Raw genomic sequence first — 25,308 nt, forward strand, 5'->3', positions numbered from 1 at the left:
ATGATCCCTGAAGGAATGCTATCAGCAAGAGAGCCAAGTTCGGATAAATAGAGTATTCTCCTTTGCTAAGCTCTGCAGTTTTTTTATTCAAATTCCATTTTCTTTTCATCTACACAGTCACAAGTAGACCCTTTTCTCATGGGACTAATAGTAAGTTACATCATTCCTTAAAAAGGTAGCAAAATCGTAGAGAAGACAAACCTTTCTATAGCATTGTATATGCACAACATGAAAAGGGACTGCAGCAAAAAGGTCAGCTCATAAGGGTATCATCCACTGATCCACATGGGTTGACACGTCGAACAAACTTCCAGAACCACAGGTTTGGTTGAGCTCCCCTTCATCATAGAATCGAAAAGGAGAAGGAACACTAGTGTCTTGGTTAAAACATCCACCGCCGTCTGTGGGGATCGAACCCACGGCCACGGGATTAAAAGTCACGCGCTCTACCACTGAGCTAAGACGGCATCGGATGATTAGTGTTTCTTGTTAAACTTTCATAACACCTAAATAACTCATGTATCCACGTACTGGAAAAAGACACAGCAAACATCAATCAAACAGGCGAAGAGTAATGATCAAGAGATGTCAATATCTCAGGTTTATACATGAGTCATGAATTCACACAATGTTTCGTATTGAAAGGCGACAAGAAACTACGTAATAGAATCAATCAATTATTACTAAAAAAACAATTACTACAATTAGCAAAATGATAAGGATGGTTCATTGATTGAAAGGCATCTTAGTAGTAGGTCCAATATCACTGCTAGGCCCTAGTGGCGGCTTCTGTAACGCACCAACACGTCCACTTGGCTTAATTTATTTGACCATTTTCGAACATTGCTTTCTCCAAGTTTGAATAATCAAACTCGATGGCTTACGTAAACTCTTATATAAACACATTACCACCCTGAGATCTTTCATCATCATCAATCAATCTTCTCACACTTCAGTCACATACAAAAAAACACACAATGCAGATTCACAAACTCTGTTTCCTTGCTCTGTTCTTAGCTCAAGCAGCCTTTGCCGTCAAGTTCAACTTCAAAACCTTTAATGGAGACAACTTGTTCTTCCTCGGAGACGCAGAGCTTGGTCCTTCCTCCGACGGTTTAGACCGATCCGGAGCTTGGTCCATGACCCGTGACGAAACCCCATTCTCTCACGGTCAAGGTCTCTACATCAACCCCATCCCATTCAAACCCTCCAACGATTCTGCTCCTTACTCATTCCAGACCTCTTTCACTTTCTCCATCACTCCCCGCACCAAGCCAAACTCCGGCCAAGGCCTCGCCTTCATCGTCGTCCCCACCGTCGACAACTCCGGCGCTTCCGGCGGCGGGTTCCTCGGAATCCTCAACAAAACCAACAACGGTAAACCGGAGAACAACCTCTTTGCCGTTGAGTTCGACACTTTCCAGAACAAGGAGTTCCAAGACATAAGTGGTAACCACGTCGGGCTCAACATCAACTCCATGACTTCGAACGTAGCGGAGAAAGCTGGTTACTGGGTTCAGACAAGAGTCGGGAAGAGGAAGGTTTGGTCGTTCAAAGATGTGAACCTGAGCAGTGGAGAGAGGTTCACGGCTTGGATTGAGTTTAGAAACAAAGACAATAGGATTACCATTACGCTCGCGCCTGAGAACGTGAAGAAGCCTAAGAGACCTTTGATACAAGGTCCGAGAGAGCTCAATGATGTTATTCTACAAAACAGTTACGTCGGTTTTGCTGGTTCCATGGGACGTGCCGCTGAGCGTCACGATATCTGGAGCTGGTCTTTCGAAAATGCCGCCAAGAACAACTAAACCGGTTTGGTTAAGTCCGGCTTGCTTTATTTATGCTCGTTCGAGTGAATAATTAAAGTTTAAAACTTTAAACAAATAAAAAAGCCAGATATGTGGCTTACTTTGTATTGTATTTTCAAATTTTCATGTTCTTTTGTATTCTGAGATTGACAATAAAATAAACTTTTTTTTTTAAACTAATTTGTGTATAACTTGATATTGCTTGAAGCCTATATATATAGTACCGGTTCTAGGGAGTGGCAAACATGGCATATGCCATGCGTTCATCTTAAAATTATCTAAATTTAATGATAAGAACGGTCCATATTTATTTTTGTTTTTTCACAACAAGAATCTATATTATTATACTTAACTAATTATAATACATATAACATAAATTGTCCAAAGGTCCAATATAGTTTTTAAGCCGTCCTATATATCACCCTCAAAGTTCTTTAACACAGCGTTTTTAGGGATGAATTGTATTTGTATACCTTTTTGCTAAATGGTAAATATCATTAAGAAGATAATGAAGATCCGGTTACAAGTTAATGAAATCAAGAGCTGCTTTTCAGCCAATCAGATTTAAGGAGTTGCAAAAAGTTTAAAAAAAACCCAAAAAACCTACAGAATTAACATCATGCAACCCAGACAATGGTTTACATGAAGTTAATACAACATTACAGCACAAAGACAACATTTTGGGTTCCCATACCAAAGCGCTTCTTGTTCATCTGTAACAAAACAGAGAACAAGAGAATAACCTGAAGGCGAGATTGATCGAGCCTCACCGAAGTGGCTCCTACCAGACATCGACGGAAGCGTCTGGCTCACGCCCCGGAGCTCCGCAGGAGGAGAACGTCAACAAAGCAAGCCCAAGCTAACGCAGAAGTTCGCTAGAATGTAAACCTGCTTGCTACACCGCTGAAGATGAAGAACGCGGTCGAGCGCAGTCGGTCGTTATGATCTCATTCTGCTGCGCGACACAGAAGATGCAGCGAAGACAGCAAGGTTACAAAACAGCAATCTATCGGGAGCTTTGGAATGGGAGATGAAGCACAGAAGGAGCACGGAACTCCTTGAAATAGGTGACCTGAAGGCGAAGGAAAGCATAGCCCTATCCGCAAGAGACGTCGACGTCGAGGGTAGTCCTCAAGACCCTTTTGAAGACGATGAGAGCGGGGAAGAGGAGACAACCCTTCGCTGAGGAACACCATGGAAGCCGCCTTTTGAGCTAAGGAACAGAGGTCCTCGGTGGTGCGCCTCACAACCACCCTACACTCAGAGAGAGGAGGAGCTCTACGCAAACCCTAGAAACTAACCGCTAGAATAGATCGACTGGGGCGAGACGGCGGAGCAGAGGCGTGGACGGTCACGACACGTCGAAGCTTCTGGCGGATCTCGGATCTCGGATCTGACCCAGATCCGAGCGCAATCGGCGTCTAACAGTAGATCCAGGGCCCCCAAGGCCATCACAGACCCGTCTTGCCTCGCTGATGGTCCGGAGAAAGCAAAGACCCTTTGATTTCAGTTAAATCCGGCGAAGAAGATTTCATCGGACTCAGACACATCAAGCAAGGAGGAGAGACAAGGAGAAGATAGCAGAAGGCGAAGGCGATGAAATGAAAACCGGTAGACAGAGGAGGGAAACCGACGGCGAGAGGTGCCGTCGGCCGCCTAAACGGGCAGATAAAGCGGCGGTAACCTAAAGTTTACGGTGGGAGAAAGGAGAGACTAAAGAGAGGGTTTCACTTTTCTCTCCTCTCTCTTGATGGCTAGTCAAATTGAGCTTGACACGTTTTTGTATTTGTATACCATGTATGCTTGAAGCCATATATTTGAAATAAAATATAAATAAACGTCTAAATATATAATATGCTTTTCGACGCAGAGACTACAAACTTGGAATGTCTTAGGGTTATACAGGAGATATGAATTTTAAAAAATGTTCAACTAAAAAATGGGACAATAAATTGATAACGAGATCAGTTATATTACTCCAATTCAATTATTGAGAAAATACGAATAAAATAAACCACGTCCCCTGAAACACAGTAGGTCCATTTCTTAGCAAGCCTTGGAGCCAGTGTCGTACGAAGAGTTTTAGGGGCCTAAGACAAGCTTTAAAAATAAATTTATATACAATTATAAAGAAAATAATTTTCTAATTCGATATATCACTTTTGCCAAATACATAAGTTTAACACTTACAAAAATAAGTTTATTACGTAAATATGCTATATTATGTCCTATAAGAAAAAAATATATGGATTCAGAAATTGAATTATTCGAGTCTCGTGGAAAGTTTTTTTAGAAATAAGTTTAAGCAACTAGACTAGAAATTATTTTAAATTTTGGAGCCTTAAAAAACGAATGTCTTTTTCAATACACCGTAGACACGCCTCTGCCTGGAGCTAGTAACTGGCGCCTGTAAACTGGCAATTCGTTTTCTTTTTGTTCTTTGACAATTCGAGTTCGATGTCTTGCTCTCGAACAATGCAAATTTACAAGACCCTGTTTCATTACTCTGTTTTGAAGTTATGTTCCTCTTTCAGACCATACCACCCATTAAATTCAACGTCATGACCCTCGATAACTCGAACCTCTTTACAAAACCAACAGCTAAACCGGTTCGGAACGGTGTTATTGTTTAAGAAAGAAAGTGATAAACCGAGGCATTTATTTATTGTCTCTTTTTTTTTTAGGTCTCATAGCTATTTATTGTCTTTGGAGAGATTCATTGCTCTTGAAAAGAATCTGGTCATTTTGTGTGTTATTCATAAGAAATGTTTCTTTATTCCAGAGCAAAAGTTTTAAGATTTGACCCCCAATGTTTGCCTATATTTTATACATTCCCCCTCAAGTAAATGTTCTCCTTTTTTTTCTGTTATGGTGATTTGTAAGGCCGTAGAGCAACCACGTTGCTTGCGTGCAAAGAGAGGATTATCAAAATCGAAAGAAAACCTGAACTAAGAGAGAGATATCCCCATTAAAATATAAATTAAACAACGACTCGTCGACAGTGAATCGTTTCTTTCAGCAGTCGTTTTTGTTTTGTTTTTATACTAAAAGGCCGAGATTTTATTATGAGGCTGAGAGAGTGTATAGTGTGGCTGCTTCTGCTTTTTCCAAGTTAAAAACAGGAGGAAGAAATAAAAACTGTGTTCTGTATTGTATGTGTGGTTCTGTTTCAATCTCGAAAAGATCATTTCTGGTTGGTTGGCCTCTCTCAGGTCCTTCTTATCTTCTCCCTCTCACTTTAGCTTTGCGGTACAGAAGCTTCCTTCCTTTTTTTGGCTCTTTTTTTTTTTCATATATGATCAAAGTTTGCATTTTTATTTGGGCATTTATATCTTTTGGATGGTTTCCTCAAATGGGTTGAATGTTCTTCCTTTTCTAGCCTAAGGGTTTCCTTTTGTGTGGTTGGGATCACTCCAAAGGGGCTTTTTACATTCTGAGTGTCTTTAAGTTCTTAAAGCAATGAGCTGCTGAATCCGACATGGTTCCAGTTAGAGCTGAGAATCCAGAGAACTCATTGCCTACTTATTGGTGGTTTCTAGTTAGTAGCCTTTTGCGGATGATCGATGGAAGGCTCTTCAAACTCCAACTCTAGAGGGTTCTTCAACACCTCTGGCGTTTCAGACAGGAACACTGAGAGAGTCACTGCTCGCTCGAAGCCTTCTTTATCTCATGTTGATGAGTATGTCAGAAGCGTGTTTGGTAGCAGCACACGCAAATCCTTCGAAGAAGGTTCTTTAGGGACTGATGACCCTTTTGTTAGATCCTTGGAATGGGGTGATGTCAGCTTGAGACAGTGGCTGGACAAGCCTGAACGGTCTGTAGATGTCTTTGAGTGCTTGCACGTTTTCAGACAAATCGTGGAGATTGTGAATGTGGCTCACTCTCAAGGCATTGTTGTTCATAACGTTAGACCTTCTTGCTTCGTCATGTCTTCGTTTAACCATGTTTCATTCATTGAGTCCGCTTCTTGCTCCGACTCGGGGTCTGCTGATTCCTTGGAGGACGATCCAGTTAGCCATAAGAAAAGAGAGGACGCTGGATCCTATAACAAGATCTTGGAGAGGCAAGTAGAGAAGCTAGAGGAAGAGAAGAAGCAGCCGTTTCCGATGAAACATGTGTTAGCGATGGAGACAAGTTGGTATACAAGCCCTGAAGAGGAGTTTGGTTCTCCGAGTACTTGTGCTTCTGATGTCTACCGTCTTGGTGTTCTTCTTTTCGAGGTTTGTGATGAATAAATTTGACATTTTTTTGTTTGTTTTTTCTTGTAATTAGATGAAAGTTAGTCCTTTTGCAGCTGTTCTGTCCTGTGCCTTCAAGAGAAGAGAAGTCAAGAACTATGTCTAGTTTAAGACATCGTGTGCTTCCGCCTCAGATACTACTCAAATGTCCTAAAGAAGCTTCTTTCTGCTTGTGGCTACTGCATCCAGAGCCAAGCTGTCGACCATCAATGAGGTTTGTTTTAAGCATTGTTCATCTTTTACTTAATGGAACTAAACGAGAAGTTTGTCTTTAATGGTGCAGTGACTTGCTGCAAAGCGAGTTTATGACCGAACCAAGAGATAATCTGGAAGAACGTGAAGCAGCAATAGAGCTTAGGGACAAAATCGAGGAACAAGAGTCGTTACTCGAGTTCTTGTTGATGATTCAACAGAGAAAGCAGGAGTCTGCTTATAGATTGAGGGATACAGTTTCACTTCTTTCTTCAGACATAGAGCAAGTTGCGAAGAGACAGTTAGTTTTGAAGCAAAAGGGAAGCTCATTCTCTGATCTCAGCTTCCCTGAAGAGCCTTCAACATTATTGGCTTCAAGAAAACGGTTTAGACAAGTGATTCCCCCAGAGGAAACCAATGATGAGGAGAGCCTGTTTCTTGAAAGCTCCAGGTTGATGAGAAACTTCAAGATGCTAGAAACCGTCTACTTTCTAACAAGGCGCAGGCAACTGAAAGCTTCTGCTTCAGGGAAGTCGTTAACTAGACATTCACAGTTAAGCAGCGAAAACGGAAGAGGTTCGGAGAAAAGCTCAGTAAGCAACTCTGCAGCACCCAAAGATCTTTCCCAAAATGATTCAAGACAAGGAGGGTGGATAGACCCTTTCCTTGAGGGTTTGTGCAAGTACTTATCATTCAGTAAGCTCAGAGTGAAAGCAGATTTAAAACAAGGAGACTTGTTGAACTCTTCTAACCTTGTTTGCTCCCTTGCGTTTGACCGTGATGGAGAGTTTTTCGCCACTGCTGGTGTCAACAAGAAGATCAAGATCTTCGAGTGTGACTCAATTGTTAACAATAACCGGGACATTCACTATCCGGTTGTGGAGTTGGCTAGCCGGTCAAAGCTGAGCAGTGCGTGTTGGAACAGTTACATAAAGAGTCAGATTGCATCAAGTAACTTTGAAGGCGTGGTTCAGGTTAGTCTTTAGATTCTGCTTATTGTTGTTATAAGAACTTCAAGATTTATATACATTTGTGGTTGTTTTAGATATGGGATGTTTCAAGAAGCCAGTTGGTTACAGAGATGAAGGAGCACAAGAAGAGAGTATGGTCCATCGATATTTCATCAGCAGACCCTACTTTGCTGGCTAGTGGAAGCGATGATGGAACCGTTAAGCTATGGAGTATCAATCAGGCAATTCTAATTTGAAATGTCGGCTATTGAAAACTGCTCCAAATTTGCAGACATGTTAAGCCTCAGGATGTATGATTTTAAGAGTTTTTTTTTGGTTTTGTAAAACGTTTTTTCAGGGAGCTACCATTGGAACCATCAAGACAAAGGCTAATGTATGTTGTGTCCAGTTTCCATCAGACTCTGGCCGGTCTTTAGCATTTGGTTCTGCAGATCACAAAGTGTATTACTATGATCTTAGGAATCCCAAGATTCCTCTGAGCACAATGATTGGTCATAGTAAGACAGTGAGTTATGTCAAGTTTGTGGATTCGTCTACTCTTGTGTCTTCTTCTACTGATAACACGCTGAAGCTTTGGGACTTATCCATGTCTGCCTCTGGTGTTAACGAAACTCCTCTTCATTCATTTGCTGGACACACTAATCTAAAGGTAAACATTTATTCAGAAATCTGCTTTGTATATACTCTCGTAAAGTCTCCAGTTTCTGAGAACACATGGTATGTTCTTGGTTTTGTTTGTAGAACTTTGTCGGCTTATCGGTCTCTGATGGGTATATAGCTACAGGCTCAGAGACTAACGAGGTAAATGGTTTATACAGAAAAAGGAGTTGTCACTTTAAACTTGATTGTCTGAGATTCTTTCTTTCTTGTTGTGGTTACACTACAGGTTTTCGTGTTCCACAAGGCATTCCCAATGCCGGTTATGTCGTACATGTTCAGCAACACTGACTCTACATCTGGTCTAGAAGTTGATGATGCCTCACAGTTCATATCTTCCATCTGCTGGCGAGGACAGTCATCTACCTTAGTCGCTGCTAACTCCAATGGCAACATCAAGATTCTGGAAATGGTGGCATGATGGTAGTTTCTTCTTGGCAAGAGATCTGTTTTGTTTGGAGTGCTATAGGATAAAACAATTGTTACCAAAAAAGAATAGGATTGTGTATAGAAAAGGGAGGATACAAATATTGAATCTTTGTATTTGTATACTATGTTTATACATTGTTTTTTGAAAGAATAACTATGTTTATACATTGAAACATCTCAATAGGAAAAAAGAGATTATAATTTTTATTTAGTTTGTGAAATGGCTTCAAACAAGGAAAAAAACTAATCTCCAATATGAGACTAGTAAGTGTCGTGGTATACAAGGCATCTAACTCAATCAAAACAATGTCTAAATAGTGTCTCTCTAAGCCCTATATGTATATATATTATATATGGTAAGAAACAGTCTCACTCTCCCTCCCTGGATTCGATTCCTCAATCTATTTACACTGATTAACTCCTGTTTTAGCCTCGTTGACTAACCTGTCCACTAGTCCCTGAAGCCTCTGAGCTCCAGCACCAGGCTTAATGTTAGCCACATCACCAACCTGAGAGCACTTTGGTTTCCCACTGCACCACCCACCAGGAGTAAAACCATCACCATTCTTCCGTCTAAGCAGCTCCTTATCGATCATATCAAGCACTTGGTCGTCTCTTTTGAACTTCCTAGCGAACGCAGCACCGCTGGATATCATCTGCGACGTGTCGTTGAGGGACAACACGTGAGGGTGCTGCTGCGGCGGAGTGTCCCATGAGATGTAGTGAAGGTCATGGTTGAGCGGGGTTTTTGAGAACTCGGGGACGTTGCAGATCACAGTCTGGAAGTAACCTTCTGGCGATGAAACAAAGTTGGTGTAGTACATTAGGAGAGTTCGTGGTAAGTTGTCCCATCCCCATATGCAGTACTCTACAAAGGGACGTGACAGAGCCATCCAAGCAGATCCTGTGGCAACAAGAAGAGTTAAAAATCTACAGCAGTAATGGAGCTTCAAAGAGGACTGACTAACCAGTGAATAGTTTAAACGCAGTTGGCAAACTTCGACGAGGTGTGACCCAGTATATATCTGATTTGTTCAACATGTATAGTCCAGGATCAATCATTACTGGCATTGCTCTCTTCTCCCTAAAAAACAAGAACTCAGAAAACAAAGAGAAAAGATTCAACTCAAGAACTTGAGGGAAAAAAAAACTTACTCTTTCCAACCGAGATCACTTGTGTGTTCGATAAAGTTTAGGTTCCGGTCAAGAGTCGAAAACGTGTGAAGCAGATCTTTAAATACAGAGAAAAGCGTCAGTAAGTTAATCAAACACAAGATATAAGACCAAAGCTTGTTTTGTTAATTACCATCTTGTGTCACCAGGGGATAGTCTGAAGCACTAAGATTAATAAACCAATCCCAGTTAGCGCTTCTCTTAAGCAAAACAGCACAAGCGTGAAGTGTATTAGCCACCATCGTCGGTCCTCTATACGTGACAAGATTAGCCTTTGTTATCATATAGACATTCCCGGTTTTAGCATACATAGGATCCTTATTAATCCGAGAAGCCAGCTGTAATCTCTCATCCACGGGAGACTCGAGGTCCAAGTGAACAACGTACTGGTTTCTCGGATGGTACACTGCTCTAAGCGTCCTCCAGAGCTTCTCCACGTCTCCTTTGGACCCGGAGACGAGGTACGCGAAACGGGGAAGCTTGTCTTCGTGAGGAGGAAGGGTTTGTTGCTTAGCGACTTTGGACTCGGCGAAGTCGAGCTTGGTGGTTTGGTTTCTGGAGAGAGGGGAAGGGATGATGGAGAAAATGCCGTTGATTTTGCGGAGGGAGGAGACGAGGCCCATGTTGAAAGAGGTTGCGAGGAGGAAAACGCAGACGAGAGATGTGATGACGAGAGGGAATACCCATCTCTTCTCCACGTTTACTACATACCCCATTGCTGTGAAGCAGTGATCATGAGACGAGAAAACAAACAAAGCCTTTCTGGAAGAAAACCGTCAAGTGTATGTATATTTGATTCACAGCTCTTCTTGAATCTTTTAGGATAAGCAAACAATCTCGAGTTCAGGCTCTCGATCAGACACCTATCAGACAGAGACAGTGAGAAACCTTAGTAGGAGTTTTGAGAGCCACAAGAAGATTACTAAAACACGCACATTTAAGTTGCCAGATTCTCACGCAACATCAAAGCTTGAAAATTACGAAACATAGTAGATAATTCAATTAAGACAACAACGCTCTCTTCTCCATAAAAAACATCTTCGGACCAGGATTCATCATCAACCAATCAATCAATAGGACATCTCAGCAGCTAGATTAACCTCATATTAAGCAGCTCTTAAAACCTCTCAAAAGGGACATTACCGATTACAAAAAAAAAGGAATATTTTAAAAAACCCTTGTCGTAGATTATCCCTAGGATCAAGTTTTTATTATCGATCAAATATAAAAACGATTGTCACAAACCACCGACACCATCAGAATCTCGAAGCTGCGATTTAGATCTACCGCACTGGAGAACATACTAATCTTATCCCACCAATAACAAGAAACAAATCTAGAGATTTAGAAAAAGAGATCGAGAAACGAAAGCTTGAAAGACGATAGAGATTAATGAGATGAAGAAACCTGGTTCGTTGCGTATATAACTTTTTTGAATGCGCTTTCTTGATGCTATACTTTGTGCTCAAGAACACGGGGAACACTCCTGTGTGTCTGAGAGTAGTAAAGTTATATAGAAGAGATGAAGAAGAGAGACAGTGAGATCTCAATAAACAAAATAGAAAATTCAAACTTCACGATTTTTCTAACCTGGAAATTCGATGAGCGTGTGTGATACTCCCAATTCGTTGAAATTTTCTATTTTTATATATTGAAACAAAGAAATTTTTTATTCATTCAGCACTTTACTTCTGTCTCTCTGTTCCTTTATTACAGGAATCTACACGATTTTTGGTTTTAAATTTTTTGATTAATTTAAAACGCAGAAGACAAAGAAAAACTCTTTAATTATTCTCTACAGTTTACACTAAGACCGTACAAGTAAGCTAATCAGAGGCCGACACGTAACCAGACCCGCCAGCCAATTGATGAATCAGATAGTATCTGTGGATGTGAGTGTAGAGGATTAGAACTCTTACCCTTTTTATGACAAAACATATATTTATTGCGTAGCCAGTGTAACAGACACGTATGGTAATGTGAATGTGATAGCAACTCTCGCTTTCATTATTTACTTGAGTGTGTATCTACTATCTTTTTCTTTTCCATCAAATTTTTGTTTTAATAAAGAGAACGGGCCAAGCCCAACGGCCGAAACCCAAATACAAAAACTCACAATACTAACGGGCTAACAAAACCAACCAAAAGCTAAAACCCAATAAACTAAAACGGCCCAAAACCCAAACCTTCGAACTCAGCACCGACAAGCTCGGATACGCGTGCGTCGAGGAAGCTGAAGCGAGACACGTGTGGAAATTCTGACTGTCAGTGTGTATCTACTATCTAGTAACGAATTAATTAGATATTTACATATTTAACGCAATTATTTTCACTTGGTCTGATAAAGTTTTTTTGCCTTAGAAGTGGATTTTTTCATTAAATATTTACCAATGTAAGACAATTTAAATAAATTAGTGTAATTTAAAAAGAAATAATTGTAAACACAAGAATAGTTATTTTTTTAAGTAGGGACCAGAGCAAGAGTCTCCAGAAGTTTTTGCTTTCACATGTGAATGTAGCTGAGTAATTTTTATTTTTGGCATTAGAATGCGACTTTCTACAATAAAAAGTTAATGTATGTTTGTTGCGCCGATTACGTGGTAACAAGTAACGCGCTTAACTAAGATCGACAGGCGCGTGGAGTAGTCACGAGATCATCGTTAAGTCGCAATGGGCTTCTAGTAACTTAGAATCTATTATACATCTCAATGTGGACTAAAGCCCATCTGTTCAAATCAATCGAGCCTTTATTTTCAATCCATATTTTACGGGGGTTTCTTTTTGTAAACCTGACGGGACATTTTTTTTAACAACGGGATTGATCCGAAGGAATTGTAGCTTTATATTTTTGTTTTAGAAATAAAACTGTAGATTTTTTTCGAAGTGGATGTAGATAATTTTGCTATAGAATATTATCCGTAGGTTTAAAAAGATTCAATGACTTACATATAAATTTTCAAAAGCAACTAAAAATAAATAAAAAAGAAAAAAAAAATCTGTAGCTTTAAAAAATCTTTACAAAGCATAATTAACAAAATTTTGGGATGTAGAAATAGTTTAGGATGTAGAGAGATCTTACAGCATTTGCCAATCAACCCCTAAGACATTATAATCTATGATTCTATTATATATAATGATCAATTACCTATAACCAGTGATAGACTCGGCATTAAAATTTACCAGAGTCAAAATATATTATATAAATGTAAAAAGTAGATCTAAAAGCTGTTGGAGGAATTGAACCCGAGTTTTGTGGGTTTAGTGGTTCAGTTACACACCAATTTTGTTGTTGATAACTAATGAACAAAGCTTACAAATCAAATTTATATAAATTTACTGTTGTCAACCGACCCCACATTCTTTCGAAAGGTCTGCCCATCCCTGCAACATATGCTATATCGATGAAATCACTACACGGACAAGGATTCCACGATGAAGTTTTCTCCATGACAGATCGACGGACGGTTATTCATTTACGACATCTTCGATGGACAGGTTCTCTCCGCAGCAGCAGACGACCACAACGAACAGCTCTGCATACAGTACTCTGAAACTTTCGATAAGCTTTGTACATGGGTGTAGAAGCCTTTAAACAGATGTTTCTACTGTATAGAGAGGTTGAGATTTTAAATTAAATCCAAAGTCTTTAAAATCAAATAATTATCAATCAAACCTTAGAATTTCTAAAGACTTTAAAGCATTCCTAAAAATTCTCAAAGCCACAATAACTGAATTTACTCTTCACATAAATTGTTACGTAAAAGGTGTGACGTAAAAGTTTTTTAAAAACAACAATTATGGTTTTAGGCCATGTTAGAAATTGCGCTAGGCGCGAGTCGGACGGCGACGTCGGACCTAGCGAGTTTTCAAAAAAGCAGTAATTAATCGGAGTGTAATTTTTAATAATTAATATTTATATATATATATTAGTTCATAAATTTATAACATAAAGCTTATATATTATAAATTTATAACATAGAACTTATACTCCAAAATATATTGAAATTTCTTCTAATCCACATCGAGTTCAAAAAAACAAATGCTAATTTCTATACACGGGATACGCCAAAAAGATATTGTCTTGCTCTTAAGAATATACAAAAAGTTAGTTCTAATCTTCAAAGATCAAGTTATTACCGTGTAATAGAAAGATGTGTTAGAATATCTTGTACGTTACACCTGCAAAGAAAAATAAAACAATGTCAGCTTGACTTTGAAAGCAAAAACAAACAAAGACAAAAACATAACTTGAGAACAAAACATCACGTTCCTCACATTAAGCTCGAGTCGTGACGAAACAAGAACCCAAAAACTAATTGAAATCAAGTAAAAATAAAGTAACATAGAAAGAAATCAAGTGAAAAGAGATATCCAATACTTGATTTGGTCTTAGATTTAAACACTCGATTTTCTTAGCTCATGATATTAGGGTTTCTTCGACAAATAAAATCTCAAACTCAACTCAGTATTTAAAGAAAGATCAGAGAACTGATAAATGGCCTTATTTCGTACCCTTCGCTCAATGAGAACATGGGTCAGATTCTATAGGATCAAACCCAATTCTACAGAAATAGAAAAAATAAGTATTTGGGTTTGTGTTGTTATTATACAGAAAATGAATATATGGCCCAATTAGACCTACTCGGATCAAACAATTACACGGCGATTTTCGTATTACGCGGTCAACACACGAGAATAAATCGTTGACCGCCTAGACCAGTGATATCTTGCATATTTACATTGTTTTATCCATTCATTCATAAACATTTTCATCATATAGATTAGGATTTAGACATGTTTAGGTTGCATTTTGCATACATATGTCTCTATCAGGTATTTGAGTACCACATGGAGTTTCTGGAGACATTTGGGTGCATTTGGAGCTCAAAAAGGAGTGTTTAGAGTGGTCATTGGGCGAGCAAGGCATGGAGCGACCAGTCCGGAGCGACACCACCAAGTCGCTCTGACTTCCCTATTGGAGCGACCTTACCAGAGCGACAGGGAGAAGTCGCTCGCGGTTTCATCACTCGGAGACGCGAGAACGAGCCCGGAGCGACCTCCCGGAGCGACACCACGAAGTCGCTCGCATCTCACACCCCTCTCGGAGCGACCTCCCAAAGCGACACCCCGAGGTCGCTCGCGTCTTTATGGAGAGACGACACGAAGCGAAGCCTGGAGCGACCTCTCAGAGCGACCTACCAAGGTCGCTCCCGATCCAGAGCGACCCGTTGGAGCGACACACCAAAGTCGCTCGCGACCTCTCGCCCGGAGACACCAAAAATCGGCCCTGGAGCGACTTCCCGGAGCGACACCTGCAAGTCGCTCCGCGTTATTTTGCTGCCGAAAATCATGATTTCTTAAGGACCTTTTTGCAATTTATTTTGGACGTTTTGCACTTGGAAAAACCTATGTTTTTAAACATCTTTTGTAGCCACCAGTGGCAGATTATCTTTTATCTTTTGATCTATTGAGAAATACACAAGAACTCTCTTGAGAAGTTCATCTCTTGGATTTTGATTTGTTATGTTCTTGTGTTGATTTCTTATCTATTTCTTTACATGATTAATCTGAAATCCAATATGGGTTTAAGAGGAATCATGGAGATTAGTGAGTAATCACCTTTTGAATTCATGGGTTAGGGAGATTAAGGGTGATTAGGTTAGTTCTAGGATGTTTTAGTGTAGATCATTCATATTTCCTTGCTAGTAGAGTAATCATAATGCATCTTCTGAGTTGGCCACTCAGTTGTTGATCCTTAGGCATTTCTCACCCGAAAGGTGTTCGATGAAATGCCCGAGACAACTCTCCTAGGCTTTTAGTATACTTTGCCAAAGACATTTGTTGTTAAAGGTGCTAAGATAGCTAATAGACTTGTTAGTAATGATTGCTTTCATATTATTCAACCAAAGACATTTGATGTTTGAGATGTGTTAGCAAATGAGCATTCATCTAGACATAGAGCTTGCTTAGAATTGTGTCTAGGCTTAAGGTTGATAGTTTGATTGATCATTTGCCATCCTTAGTTCGATACTTGATCACCCAAGGTCTAATCCCTATGCCCATGAGTTCTCTTTTCCCTTAGTCAAGAAAGTATCATTTGTTATTCTTTTAATTAGTCATAGTTTAAAACCCATCTAAATCATTGGTTGCACTTAGATTAAGTGAGTACTTGCATTCTCAGTGCTTTGATATCCCTCAGAACTGGTTCGACAATCATTTATACTACAACATTTGTCTTAGGAGCCTTGAAAACTCCTAACATCAAATTGGCGCCGTTGCCAAATTCTGAGTAGATTTGAACATTGAGATTTAGTCACTTGCTTGAGACTAAGTCATTTTTATTTTCTTTTGTTACTGATTCTCTTTCTTCACCTCCCTTTAATCTACAGGTGTATGAACTTGAGGAGCAGGGGTCCATCAAACCTAGTTCCAATAGCTGCAGACATCAGAGCTTTAGAGAGAGAGTGTGCTAGAAATAGAAGAGAAGAAGAGCAACAGGCTCACTTGCAGAGATTGAGTACTGATATGGGAGACATACCTCAAAACCAACAGCGAGCAGCTCGACCCATTGGCACTTACGACCGCCCCAACATTCATGGTCATAGATTGGGAATCCGAGCACCCGCTGTGGCAGCCAACAACTTTGAGATCAAATCAGGACTCCTCAACGTGATCGAGAACAACAAGTATCATGGCTTGGCTCTAGAGGATCCATTTGATCACTTGGACAGGTTCGACAGCTACTGTGGGTTGTCAAAAACCAATGGTGTGTCCGAAGATGCCTTAAAGCTCAAGCTATTCCCTTTCTCTTTGGGGGATAAGGCGCGTCAGTGGGAGAAGTCTCTACCCAGTGACTCCATCACTACTTGGGATGACTGCAAGAAAGCATTCTTGGAGAAGTTCTTCTCTACTTCAAGAACTGCTAAGCTGAGAAACGAGATTTCCAGCTTCCAACAGAAGAACTTGGAAGGCTTCAGTGAAGCCTGGGAGAGATTCAAGGGCTACCAAGCTCAATGCCCACACCATGGCTTTTCTAAGGAGAGCTTACTGAGCACATTTTACCGTGGTGCTCTTCCTAAGTACAGAGCCAGACTGGATACAGCTAGCAATGGGTTCTTCTTGGGGAGAACTGAGGAAGATGCAGAGGAGCTGGTTGACAACATGGTAAAGAGTGATGCAGTCTACAGTGGAGACCACGACAGAGGCAGTAGAACAGATGATAAGCAGACGAGGAAAGAGATCAAAGCTTTGGAAGACAAGATCGACCTACTCATTGCTGAAAAAGCAACCCAAGAGCAGCTGAAGTTTGTTGGTAACTCCAAGCAGGAAGATCCACTTGCTGTCAATGAGGTTGAGGGTTTGGAAGGTCAAGAGGAGTTGTGTTTCATCAACAACAATGGTAGCTGGTACAAAAAGGAGCCCAACTTTCAGTACAACAACTACCAACAGAAATCCTATCCCAACAACCAACAGAGTGGTTATCCGCCTAGAAACAGCCAGCAAGGCAGCTATCAGCCTCAGCAAAACCCCTCGTCTGGTTCCTCTGCTCCTCAAGAGAGCAGCACTGATACCTTAATGAAACAAATCTTGGAGTCTCAGACTAGAAGTGAGAAGCATGTTGGTTATGAGTTGAAGAACCTTCATACCAAGATTGATGGGAGCTACAATGAGCTCAACAACAAATTCTCACACCTTGCTTCTACAGTCAGGAATTTAGAGAATCAGTTTGCTTCCATGAACACTCACCAGAATCGCCAGCAAGGATCTCTACCTGGAAAGTCTGACCAAAACCCAAGGAGGCCAAAGCTATCACCCTTAGGAGTGGTAAGCAGTTACCTCCTAAACCCTCACCAAGGATGCTGAGAAACTAGGTGAGGGGGTTGCCATCAACATAGATGATGAAGTGGTGATTGTTGATGAGAAGATCAATGACGAGATCTTGGAGAAGATAGTGGAAGCCAAAGGTAAAGGAAAGGTTGGAGAAGAGAAGAAGACAGTAAAGGATGGTGAAGTTGTTACTCCAGCAAGTGAAAGTTCTTTTGTTCCTCCTCCTATGAACCCAAACTTCCATTCCCTGGTAGATTCAAGAAGCAGCTGCTAGAGAAGTACAAGGCTCTGTTTGAGAAGCAAATGAGTGAAGCTCAGGTTGCAATGCCCATCATCGATGCTTTCATGTTGATTCCTCAATACAACAATTTCCTGAAAGATGTTGTAGCTGCAAAGAAGAAGGAGATGGAAGGCATGATGATTCTTACCCATGAGTGCAATGCCATCATCCAGAGGCTTGATGTTCCAGAGAAATTAGAGGATCCAGGAAGCTTCACACTACCTTGTGCTCTTGGACCTATGGTATTTGAGAAAAGTCTCTGCGATTTGGGAGCTAGTGTCAGCTTGATGCCTTTGTCTGTTGCAAAGAAGCTTGGATTCACTCAGTACAAGAAGTGTAGACTCTCTCTGGTGTTAGCTGATCGTTCAGTGAAGTATCCTGTGGGCATCTTAGAGGACCTCCCTGTGAAGATTGGAAGGTATGAGATACCTACAGATTTTGTGGTGCTTGAGATGGGTGAGGAGGCTCAAGATCCATTGATTCTAGGAAGGCCATTCTTAGCTACAGCAGGAGCTATTGTTAATGTGAAGGAGGGCACGATTGATCTCCATTTGGGTAAAGAGAACATCCTCCACTTTGACATCAAGAGGAAAATGAGGAAACCAACTGTGTTCGGGCAAGCCTTCTACATTGAAGAGATGGGCACTCCTGCTGATGAGCACCTTGAAGAGTTACCACCTGAGGACGACGAGGAGGGAGCATCTCCCTCTACTCATTCCCTATAGAAGGTAACCCACCACACTCCCTTGTATATACCATTTCATTTTTGCATATTAGTCTTCTTTTCGGTATCTCTCTCTCTACTTGACGACACAGAGACTGTGTAACTCAAGTTTGGGGGAGGTACCAAGTATTTGATCATGTTTGCTTTGATGTTGTTTCATTGAGTCATGCATGGCATACCTATTTGCATAGATAAAAAAAAAAATCAATCATTTAGTTTGCATCATTTGCATTTTTAGGAGAGTCTAGAGCATATAGGTTGCATTCACTTGCATTGGGAGCAATGATTTGAATGCCTTGTAAAGAACACTACGTTGCACTTGACTAGCTTTTGCACCTCTCAAAAAGACTTGTATGTTTCGAGCCTTGAAAACTCTTCCTGAAACTTGTTGATTGCTGAAACTCAGTCTTTGAAGCCAACTACAACCTTATTTGAACTGAACGAACTTAATGCTTCTTGCTCATGGTCCCTTGTGTACTGAGTCATGGCTATACACACTTGAGTTGTCACATCTTTTATACCAATCTTTTTTGACAAACTCTAGTGGTAGACCACTCCCAAAACCTTTTCCTCCTTTTAAGCTTTCATTGTTTGATGAGTGAGGCCTTTTTCGGAAAGTCTTACATGTGCATAATGTTGAGAGTATCGGGAACGACAATGCTTGATCTTCATTCTTGCTAGATTGGACACTCTATTGTCTAGCTATAGGTGGGGGTGAGTGTTGTGATTATGATTTGGGAGAAATGAAAAAGGAAAAGAATAGACTCTTTGTGCTTAAGTGAATTGTTTTATTGGGACCAGTATAGAAGCCTCTAGCTCAAGTTTTGAAAAGTCTTGGCCCCCAGCCTAAAAAAAAAAAAAAAAAAGGAAAAAGAAAAACGAAAAAAAAAGAAAAAAAAAAAAAAAAAGAAAAAGAAAAGAAAAAGGGGGGCTAGCAAAGTTGTTAGGAGCTAAGAAATGTTTTGAGGTTGTGAAAAATCCCTTGTAGATTTCAAAGAGAAGGAGTTAAAGTTCTTAGGATCTTTTGGTGAGAGATGTGAGTTGGGTTTGACATTTGGGAATGATTGTGTAATTGTATGTTTGGGAAAAGGGTAGAACAATGGAGATTGAGCATTGTATGCATGAGTTGGTCCCTTTCTTAGATATATTATGTGCAATGTCAAGGCTACTTGTTTTGAGAGTAAACCACCTTAAAGATCATATGTTTTGAACCTCTTGAATCACTTGAATAAAAGCCTTCCCTTACCCAACCAAATGACTTGGACCAACTGACCATTTGCAAGAATTCACCTGATGTTTTGTGCTTAATGAATGTGAGAGTTGGTTGATTTGAATGTGTGGATGCTTGATGATGAGTGTAAGAACAAAAGAGTTAAGATAGGCCTAGAGAAGCTAGAGTGTAATAAGAGAGTGTGCTAGTTGTGTTTCTTTTGGCTATGTGCTCCCTCCTTCAACCTCTCTCCCTATGAGTTCTAGAAAGTTCACTTGTGGACAAGTAAAAGAACAAGTTTGGGGGAGTTGATATCTTGCATATTTACATTGTTTTATCCATTCATTCATAAACATTTTCATCATATAGATTAGGATTTAGACATGTTTAGGTTGCATTTTGCATACATATGTCTCTATCAGGTATTTGAGTACCACATGGAGTTTCTGGAGACATTTGGGTGCATTTGGAGCTCAAAAAGGAGTGTTTAGAGTGGTCATTGGGCGAGCAAGGCATGGAGCGACCAGTCCGGAGCGACACCACCAAGTCGCTCTGACTTCCCTATTGGAGCGACCTTACCAGAGCGACAGGGAGAAGTCGCTCGCGGTTTCATCACTCGGAGACGCGAGAACGAGCCCGGAGCGACCTCCCGGAGCGACACCACGAAGTCGCTCGCATCTCACACCCCTCTCGGAGCGACCTCCCAAAGCGACACCCCGAGGTCGCTCGCGTCTTTATGGAGAGACGACACGAAGCGAAGCCTGGAGCGACCTCTCAGAGCGACCTACCAAGGTCGCTCCCGATCCAGAGCGACCCGTTGGAGCGACACACCAAAGTCGCTCGCGACCTCTCGCCCGGAGACACCAAAAATCGGCCCTGGAGCGACTTCCCGGAGCGACACCTGCAAGTCGCTCCGCGTTATTTTGCTGCCGAAAATCATGATTTCTTAAGGACCTTTTTGCAATTTATTTTGGACGTTTTGCACTTGGAAAAACCTATGTTTTAAACATCTTTTGTAGCCACCAGTGGCAGATTATCTTTTATCTTTTGATCTATTGAGAAATACACAAGAACTCTCTTGAGAAGTTCATCTCTTGGATTTTGATTTGTTATGTTCTTGTGTTGATTTCTTATCTATTTCTTTACATGATTAATCTGAAATCCAATATGGGTTTAAGAGGAATCATGGAGATTAGTGAGTAATCACCTTTTGAATTCATGGGTTAGGGAGATTAAGGGTGATTAGGTTAGTTCTAGGATGTTTTAGTGTAGATCATTCATATTTCCTTGCTAGTAGAGTAATCATAATGCATCTTCTGAGTTGGCCACTCAGTTGTTGATCCTTAGGCATTTCTCACCCGAAAGGTGTTCGATGAAATGCCCGAGACAACTCTCCTAGGCTTTTAGTATACTTTGCCAAAGACATTTGTTGTTAAAGGTGCTAAGATAGCTAATAGACTTGTTAGTAATGATTGCTTTCATATTATTCAACCAAAGACATTTGATGTTTGAGATGTGTTAGCAAATGAGCATTCATCTAGACATAGAGCTTGCTTAGAATTGTGTCTAGGCTTAAGGTTGATAGTTTGATTGATCATTTGCCATCCTTAGTTCGATACTTGATCACCCAAGGTCTAATCCCTATGCCCATGAGTTCTCTTTTCCCTTAGTCAAGAAAGTATCATTTAGTTATTCCTTTTAATTAGTCATAGTTTTAAAACCCATCTAAATCATTGGTTGCACTTAGATTAAGTGAGTACTTGCATTCTCAGTGCTTTGATATCCCTCAGAACTGGTTCGACAATCATTTATACTACAACATTTGTCTTAGGAGCCTTGAAAACTCCTAACATCAACCAGTCGAATTGGGTGTTTTCTCTACGGCAAAGCGAGTACTCGACCGAGTAATCGACAACTCAAATGCGAACATGGTAGGTGTTTTCTAAAGTCACATTCAGTTTTTAATGACTAAAGTTTGTAAAAAAAAAAAATTGTAAAGTCCAAGGCATCACAGTTGCAAACAATCGGATCCTGAATAGTTTGAGTTGGTTCATCCACTAGAAATTATTTTTTATTAGTAAATAAAAGCACGTGTTTAATCTTAAATATTGATAAAAATGAAATCTATAATATATATTATGAATCGGTTAGTTTCCGGAAAATGCATATTTTTTCGTTTATGGCTCCAAAAAGATTTTGATCCCTTTCAGTTTGTGGCTCCGAAAAGATGGTTGTGTTGTTTTTGTTGGTTTATGTATTTCCGATCAAATTATTATATAATCTAATAAATGAAATCTAAAATAGATATTATGAATCGGTTAGATTCCGGAAAGTGCGTGTTTTCTTCGTTTATGGCTCCAAAAATATTTTGATCCGTGTCAGTTTGTGGCTCCGGACAGACGGTTGTGTTGTTTTTGTTGGCTTATGTACTTCCAATCAATTTATTATATAATCTAATAAATGAAATCTAAAATAGATATTGTGAATCGATTACTTTCCGGAAAGTGCGTATTTTTTTGTTTATGGCTCCAAAAAGATTTCGATCCCTTTCAGTTTGTGGCTCCGGAAAGATGGTTGTGTTTTTTTGTTGCCTTATGTATTTTCCATCAAGTTATTATATAATCTAATAAATGAAATCTAAAATAGATATTATGAATCGATTACTTTCCAGAAAGTGCGTGGTTTTTGTTTATGGCTCCAAAATTTTTTTGATCCCTTTCAGTTTGTGGCTCCGGAAAGATGGTTGTGTTTTTTTTGTTGGCTTATGTATTTTCCATCAAGTTATTATATAATCTAATAAATGAAATCTAAAATAGATATTATGAATCGGTTAGTTTCCGAAAAGTGCGTGTTTTTTTCGTTTATGGATCCAAAAATATTTTGATCCCTGTCAGTTTGCGGCTCCGGAAAGACGGTTGTGTTGTTTTTGTTGGCTTATGTATTTCCAATCAATTTATTATATAATCTAATAAATGAAATCTAAAATATATATTATGAATCTGTTAGTTTCTGGAAAGTGCGTGTTTTTTTCGTTTATGTCTTCAAAAATATTTTGATCCCTGTCAGTTTGTGGCTCCGGAAAGACGGTTGTGTTTTTTTTGTTGGCTTATCTATTTCTGATCAAGTTATTATATAATATAATAAATGAAATCTAAAATAGATATTATGAATCGATTAGTTTCCGGAAAGTGAGTGTTTTTTGTTTATGGCTCCAAAAAGATTTTGATCCCTCTCAGTTTGTGGCTCCGAAAAGATGGTTGTGTTGTTTTTGTTGGCTTATGTATTTTCGATCAAGTTATTATATAATCTAATAAATGAAATCTAAAATAGATATTATGAATCGGCTAGTTTCCGAAAAGTGCGTGTTTTTTCGTGTATGGCTCCAATTTGTTTTTGATCCGTGTCAGTTTGTGGCTACGGAAAGACGGTTGTGTTGTTTTTGTTGGCTTATGTATTTCCGATCAAGTCATTATATAATCTAATAAATGAAATCTAAAATAGATATTATGAATCAGTTAGTTTCCGGAAAGGGCATGCTTTTTTCGTTTATGGCTCCAAAATGATTTTGATCCCTATCAGTTTGTGGCTCCGGAAAGACGGTTGTGTTGTTTTTGTTGGCTTATGTATTTCCCGTCAAGTTATTATATAATCTAATAAATGAAATCTAAAATAGATATTACGAATCGGTTACTTTCCGGAAAATGCATGTTTTTTTGTTTATGGCTCCAAAAAGATTTCAATCCCTGTCAGTTTGTGGCTCCGGAAAGACGGTTGAATTGTTTTTGTTGGCTTATGTATTTCCGATCAAGTTGGCTTATTGTTCGTGGTTTGTTATCAATTTATTCTTTTGAACAAAAAAAAATCTAAACTATAGTAGAATAATTTGTTTATACGTTAAATAAATAAAAATTGGTATATTTATACTTTCTAAAAAATGATATATTTATAGAAATATTTATAGTTTTTTTACTTTATATACATGATATGAATGAAAACATTTCATTGTTTCTTTTTGATGTTATCTCATATTGATTTAAAACATATGATACTATTTATAAAAAAGAAAAAAAAATTATTTTGGAATTCTAACTACCTAAGGTTTTCTAAAATTCATATGCAAAATTTAAATAACTAAAATAAATAAATAATTATCAAATAAATTATAAATAATTAGTAAAAAAAATTATAGTTGCAGGTAGTTCACAAGTAGAGAGTAATAAGACAGGAGTAAGTAATTTGCAAGTACATCATTTTTAGCAAGTATTTGAAATTGTAAATCCCGATTTATATTACTCGAATAAGCGAAACCAATTACCAAATATATCAAAAATGGCAATTACTTGGCTTGTCTCAATCCCTATTTGTTTCCATGCAAAATTGATGGAGGATGTTTGTTTTGTTGGAATGAAGATGAAAAAACTATGTGTGAGATAGGATCCGCGAATTTCTCCAAATGAAAAGATGACGCAGCTCAGAGAGACACTTATATACAAATGTCTACAGTTGTTGTCGTTTGTATCAGCTTGTAAAAAAGCGAATTCAAAGTACATGGACGTGAAAACGCGCAGTTATAAGGCAATTGTGTTGACTCGTCCTTGTTCGTCTTATTAGATGAGCATAAGATTAATATATAGAGATATCTTATTCTAAACATGAATTCTTTTTTTAAATGATATATTTAAAATTTATGATTATTCATCTTTAGTTAAAAAATTGTGATTATTGGAGAATTTTAATGGGTTATAATACTAGTCCGACATGTTTCGTTTTATAGCGTTACTTAACTTCTTTACGTAACGTATGTATAATTGTCCACTAAAAAAAGATTGTAACCGATGAGTAAAGACCACATAATTAAAGGCTTAAAACTCTTTTTGTTTCGTCCTTAATCCAAATACTATTAAATACTGTAATTAATATAGCAAATGGGATTTTGTCTTTGCCTATGCATCCCATCAATAGAATAAGGACCACGAGATTGATTTATCAACATTACTTACAATTTCAATATGAATTTTTGAATTCAACTATAAGCATTGAAAACATTACTGGTTTTGTAAGCGTCTGTTCCCATTTTCCATGTGTTTGCGGGAATATGACGTGGTCTTGTCCTGATTTATGAATGCTTCTTTCAAAAAAAAAAAAAACATTACTGGTTTTGGTATGCCTATTCAACTATAAGCATTGAAAACATTACTGGTTTTGGTATGCCTATTCAACTATAAGCATTGAAAACATTACTGGTTTTGGTATGCGATAAGGCAAGCAACCCTCCTCATACTGACCGGTTAATGTTCTTTACTTGAATGGATTTTAGGAGACGTGAATAAACCCAATCACGTTAATGTAGTGAGTCAGAAAACATTGAATATAAGACCATCCTATATATGTCAAGCAAAGAAAGTTGACTTTTTATTAATATAAAACAATTTCCTTTGGTTTCACACATTATTAGTGTAAAGATTTTATTTATGCTTTTATAAAAGGTGTCCTGTTATATTTTGTAGCCATGCTTTGTTAGTATTTAGATTTATAATCCATAAGTTATTAGTGTCGGTAAATTATTTTCTAAGTAAAATAAATACTGCTCCGTAAAGAATGTTATCTGAGATTTTCACACATATTGAAAAATTATTTAAAAGGACAGTGTTACTCTTTATTTATGCACTATATATGTTTCTCTAATTAACTAAAAAATAGAAAAGTTTTATAAAAACAGAAATTCTTCAATTTAATTGTGTGAAACAGAAGGAACAAATTTTATATTAATATAAAAATCAACTTTCTTTCTTTTTTCTT

At 38.8% G+C, this 25,308-nt stretch overlaps 3 protein-coding genes and 2 non-coding genes across 9 annotated transcripts; 2 read left to right on the forward strand and 3 right to left on the reverse strand.

Moving 5' to 3' along the window:
* Positions 1-395: 395 nt before the first annotated feature.
* Positions 396-467, reverse strand: TRNAK-UUU. Its single transcript has one exon. It is a non-coding gene; the product is annotated as a tRNA-Lys (tRNA).
* Positions 468-949: 482 nt separating this feature from the next.
* On the forward strand, positions 950-1,988 carry LOC103869935 (lectin-like protein At3g16530). Its single transcript, XM_009148015.3, has one exon. It carries the CDS (start codon positions 978-980, stop codon positions 1,806-1,808), a length of 831 nt encoding a protein of 276 aa, XP_009146263.1. The 5' UTR covers positions 950-977; the 3' UTR covers positions 1,809-1,988.
* Positions 1,989-4,652: 2,664 nt separating this feature from the next.
* LOC103869936 (protein SPA1-RELATED 3) lies at positions 4,653-8,433 on the forward strand. 3 transcript variants are annotated; one of them, XM_009148017.3, is made up of 7 exons: positions 4,684-6,028; positions 6,103-6,260; positions 6,330-7,212; positions 7,284-7,430; positions 7,547-7,858; positions 7,951-8,010; positions 8,096-8,433. In XM_009148017.3, exons 1-7 carry the CDS (start codon positions 5,372-5,374, stop codon positions 8,285-8,287), a joined length of 2,409 nt encoding a protein of 802 aa, XP_009146265.1. In that variant the 5' UTR covers positions 4,684-5,371; the 3' UTR covers positions 8,288-8,433. The 3 variants fall into 3 exon arrangements, with proteins under 3 accessions (XP_018514756.1, XP_009146265.1, XP_033148654.1); XM_033292763.1 differs by having other exon boundaries at positions 5,802-6,028; positions 6,092-6,260; XM_018659240.2 differs by lacking the exons at positions 7,951-8,010; positions 8,096-8,433 and having other exon boundaries at positions 4,653-6,028; positions 7,284-7,448; positions 7,547-7,788.
* A 43-nt stretch (positions 8,434-8,476) lies between these two features.
* On the reverse strand, positions 8,477-11,252 carry LOC103869937 (beta-glucuronosyltransferase GlcAT14A). Of its 3 annotated transcripts, none has more exons than XM_009148018.3 (6): positions 11,059-11,252; positions 10,876-10,962; positions 9,602-10,331; positions 9,451-9,526; positions 9,264-9,379; positions 8,697-9,199 (listed from the first exon to the last, which is right to left on the reverse strand). In XM_009148018.3, exons 3-6 carry the CDS (start codon positions 10,182-10,184, stop codon positions 8,697-8,699), a joined length of 1,278 nt encoding a protein of 425 aa, XP_009146266.1. In that variant the 5' UTR covers positions 10,185-10,331; positions 10,876-10,962; positions 11,059-11,252. The 3 variants fall into 3 exon arrangements, with proteins under 3 accessions (XP_033148690.1, XP_009146266.1, XP_033148689.1); XM_033292798.1 differs by having other exon boundaries at positions 10,874-10,954; positions 11,059-11,232; XM_033292799.1 differs by lacking the exons at positions 10,876-10,962; positions 11,059-11,252 and having other exon boundaries at positions 8,477-9,199; positions 9,602-10,184.
* A 5,140-nt stretch (positions 11,253-16,392) lies between these two features.
* LOC117134563 lies at positions 16,393-16,499 on the reverse strand. Its single transcript, XR_004458747.1, has one exon. It is a non-coding gene; the product is annotated as a small nucleolar RNA R71 (small nucleolar RNA).
* Positions 16,500-25,308: the final 8,809 nt, after the last annotated feature.

Source organism: Brassica rapa, chromosome A05 (genome assembly GCF_000309985.2).
Source record: "Brassica rapa cultivar Chiifu-401-42 chromosome A05, CAAS_Brap_v3.01, whole genome shotgun sequence".
Lineage (NCBI taxonomy): Eukaryota > Viridiplantae > Streptophyta > Magnoliopsida > Brassicales > Brassicaceae > Brassica > Brassica rapa.

Excerpts from the sequence above, each read along its gene's own strand:
- LOC103869935 (XM_009148015.3), top strand. The coding sequence starts at position 978 with ATGCAGATTCACAAACTCTGTTTCCTTGCTCTGTTCTTAGCTCAAGCA.
- LOC103869936 (XM_009148017.3), top strand. The coding sequence starts at position 5,372 with ATGGAAGGCTCTTCAAACTCCAACTCTAGAGGGTTCTTCAACACCTCT. Across the intron at positions 6,029-6,102 it reads TTGGTGTTCTTCTTTTCGAG|CTGTTCTGTCCTGTGCCTTC; the intron begins GTTTGTGATGAA and ends GTCCTTTTGCAG. Across the intron at positions 8,011-8,095 it reads CAGGCTCAGAGACTAACGAG|GTTTTCGTGTTCCACAAGGC; the intron begins GTAAATGGTTTA and ends GTTACACTACAG.
- LOC103869937 (XM_033292799.1), bottom strand. The coding sequence starts at position 10,184 with ATGGGGTATGTAGTAAACGTGGAGAAGAGATGGGTATTCCCTCTCGTC. Across the intron at positions 9,380-9,450 it reads AGTGATCTCGGTTGGAAAGA|GGAGAAGAGAGCAATGCCAG; the intron begins GTAAGTTTTTTT and ends CTTGTTTTTTAG. Across the intron at positions 9,200-9,263 it reads TGCGTTTAAACTATTCACTG|GATCTGCTTGGATGGCTCTG; the intron begins GTTAGTCAGTCC and ends TTGTTGCCACAG.